Below are 2376 nucleotides of genomic sequence, written 5' to 3'. Positions count from 1 at the left end.
GAAGTGGTTGAACGCCCCCCAGCGGCCGAACTCAGGACGACACGGACCGAGTCAACATGTCCGAGGACGCCATTTTGTTTTTGTTGTGTTTGTATGGGGGCCGGGCGACATGGTCTGACGTCACAGGCTGATGAACCGGAACTGTTAACTATTATAATAAATACTAATGCTAATAAACTGTGTAACTCTTTACTGAAACAAAACATCTGTAGTTATATCGAACAGAGAAACTGAGTCAGTGAGAAAATAACTGAAACATTTCAAAAACATTTAAATGAATAAATGAAACTGTCAAATAACAATAGGAATAATAATAATACATTTTATTTATACGGCACCTTTCATACAAGAAATGCATATAACCAGAAAAGAGAGAAAGTGATGAAGGAGTGTGAGATGTAAAGAAAGAGAAATGATTTAAATAAAGACACTGAACTAGTTGTTGGGAACCTGTAGATCATAAGATAACAATAATAATAACAATCATAATTATCATAATGATGATGATAAAAATAATGAGAATTAAAAAAATTATTATAATAATAATAATAATGAGAATATGTGTTGAAGATGTGTTGTAGATGTGTTGTGTTATAGATGTGTTGTGTTGTAGATGTGTTGTGTTGTAGGTGTGTTGTGTTGTAGATGTGTTGTGTTGTAGATGTGTTGTGTTGTAGTTGTGTTGTAGATGTGTTGTGTTATAGATGTGTTGTGTTATAGATGTGTTGTGTTATAGATGTGTTGTGTTGTAGTTGTGTTGTGTTGTAGATGTGTTGTGTTATAGATGTGTTGTGTTATAGATGTGTTGTGTTATTTGTATTGTGTTGTAGATGTGTTGTGTTGTAGATGTGTTGTGTTATAGATGTGTTGTGTTGTAGATGTGTTGTGTTGTAGTTGTGTTGTAGATGTGTTGTGTTATAGATGTGTTGTGTTGTAGTTGTGTTGTAGATGTGTTGTGTTGTAGATGTGTTGTGTTATAGATGTGTTGTGTTGTAGATGTGTTGTGTTGTAGTTGTGTTGTGTTGTAGATGTGTTGTGTTGTTGATGTGTTGTAGTTGTGTTGTAGATGTGTTGTGTTGTAGTTGTGTTGTAGATGTGTTGTGTTGTAGATGTGTTGTGTTGTAGTTGTGTTGTAGATGTGTTGTGTTATAGATGTGTTGTGTTGTAGATGTGTTGTGTTGTAGTTGTGTTGTAGATGTGTTGTGTTGTAGATGTGTTGTGTTGTAGTTGTGTTGTAGATGTGTTGTGTTATAGATGTGTTGTGTTGTAGATGTGTTGTGTTGTAGTTGTGTTGTAGATGTGTTGTGTTGTAGATGTGTTGTGTTGTAGTTGTGTTGTGTGTTTTTTGTTCTTGTCTCTGATCTCAGATCAACTCAATTCAGGATAATCTGCTCTAATCTGTTAATCTGCCCCGCCCCCTGGCCACTGCCCCGCCCCCTGGCCTGGCCTGGCTCGGCTCGGCCTCAGTCTGTTCCACTGCAGGATGAGAGCTGCAGCTACAGGAGGGTTTCTGATGCTGCCGTGGCCCATGGCCTGGGCAGGAGCCGGGGCCAGGGGGTCGGACACAGGGATGGAGGAGGCTCGGGGGGGTCTGCTGCTGAGGTGCGGAGCTGTGCTGGGACTCACTTTGATGTGTAAGACGTCTCCTCTCATTTCATCTCTCTTTGATTTCAGGTCAAACTCAATGATTCACTTTAGTTTCACTCTGTCGTCTTTAACCTCCTGACAAGAAAGTCAACATATTAAAATCATTAGTTAGTCTTTTTGGGAAAAAACTCACTGAACATTAGAACATGTGAAAAAACCAGATTGTTCTCTGAGAGACGAGTCAGATGCAACGATGAGTTTATATGAGTAAACCTGAGGCCCCGCGGTCTCGACTGTTATTTATTTCTGCTGCTGTGATTTTAAATCAGACGTTTTACAAAAGACGTTAAACAACTGAATCTGTTCCTGGATCAGTTCGATTTATGAAACAAAGTGAAACTCACTGACGTCACATGTTCACCTTCACATCCTGATTGTGAGTCTGCGTCTGAGCGTCAGGAGTCAGATATGAAAACATGAATGAAAACACACGTGTTTACATCTAACTCACTTTAGTTTTCAGCTTCTTTTCACACTTATGAAATGATCACGTTCATATAAAACTACTAAATCAAAACATTCATGTTCTGTTTAAAAAACTGGAAATCATAACAAACTGTTACCAAGGATTCATCATGTTGTGCTGTTGTTTCCATGGTAACAGCTCTGTGTGTGTGAACAGGCGTGGCGGTGGTGAGGAGGTGGATCGCAGGTGGAGTGTGTCATTGTCCAGTTCGTTTGGACGGGAAGACGGTTCTGATCACCGGAGCAAACACCGGCATCGGCAAA

General features: G+C 39.5%; 1 protein-coding gene across 2 annotated transcripts in view; it reads left to right on the top strand.

Moving 5' to 3' along the window:
- The first annotated feature begins 1451 nt into the window (after positions 1–1451).
- si:dkey-23o4.6 (retinol dehydrogenase 13) overlaps positions 1452–2376 on the top strand; it is an 8917-nt gene continuing 7992 nt past the window's right edge. For both annotated transcript variants that reach the window (XM_035164794.2, XM_035164793.2), the window contains exons 1-2: positions 1452–1634; positions 2270–2376. The exon at positions 2270–2376 is cut by the window's right edge and continues 28 nt beyond it. In XM_035164794.2, coding sequence (XP_035020685.1) covers positions 1484–1634; positions 2270–2376 — 258 coding nt within the window. In that variant the 5' untranslated portion in view covers positions 1452–1483. The remainder of the gene's footprint in view (positions 1635–2269) is intronic.

Source organism: Hippoglossus stenolepis, chromosome 8 (assembly GCF_022539355.2).
Source record: "Hippoglossus stenolepis isolate QCI-W04-F060 chromosome 8, HSTE1.2, whole genome shotgun sequence".
Lineage (NCBI taxonomy): Eukaryota > Metazoa > Chordata > Actinopteri > Pleuronectiformes > Pleuronectidae > Hippoglossus > Hippoglossus stenolepis.
The sequence above is the reverse complement of the archived record's forward strand: the minus strand, read 5'-3'. Positions and strand labels throughout refer to the sequence as shown.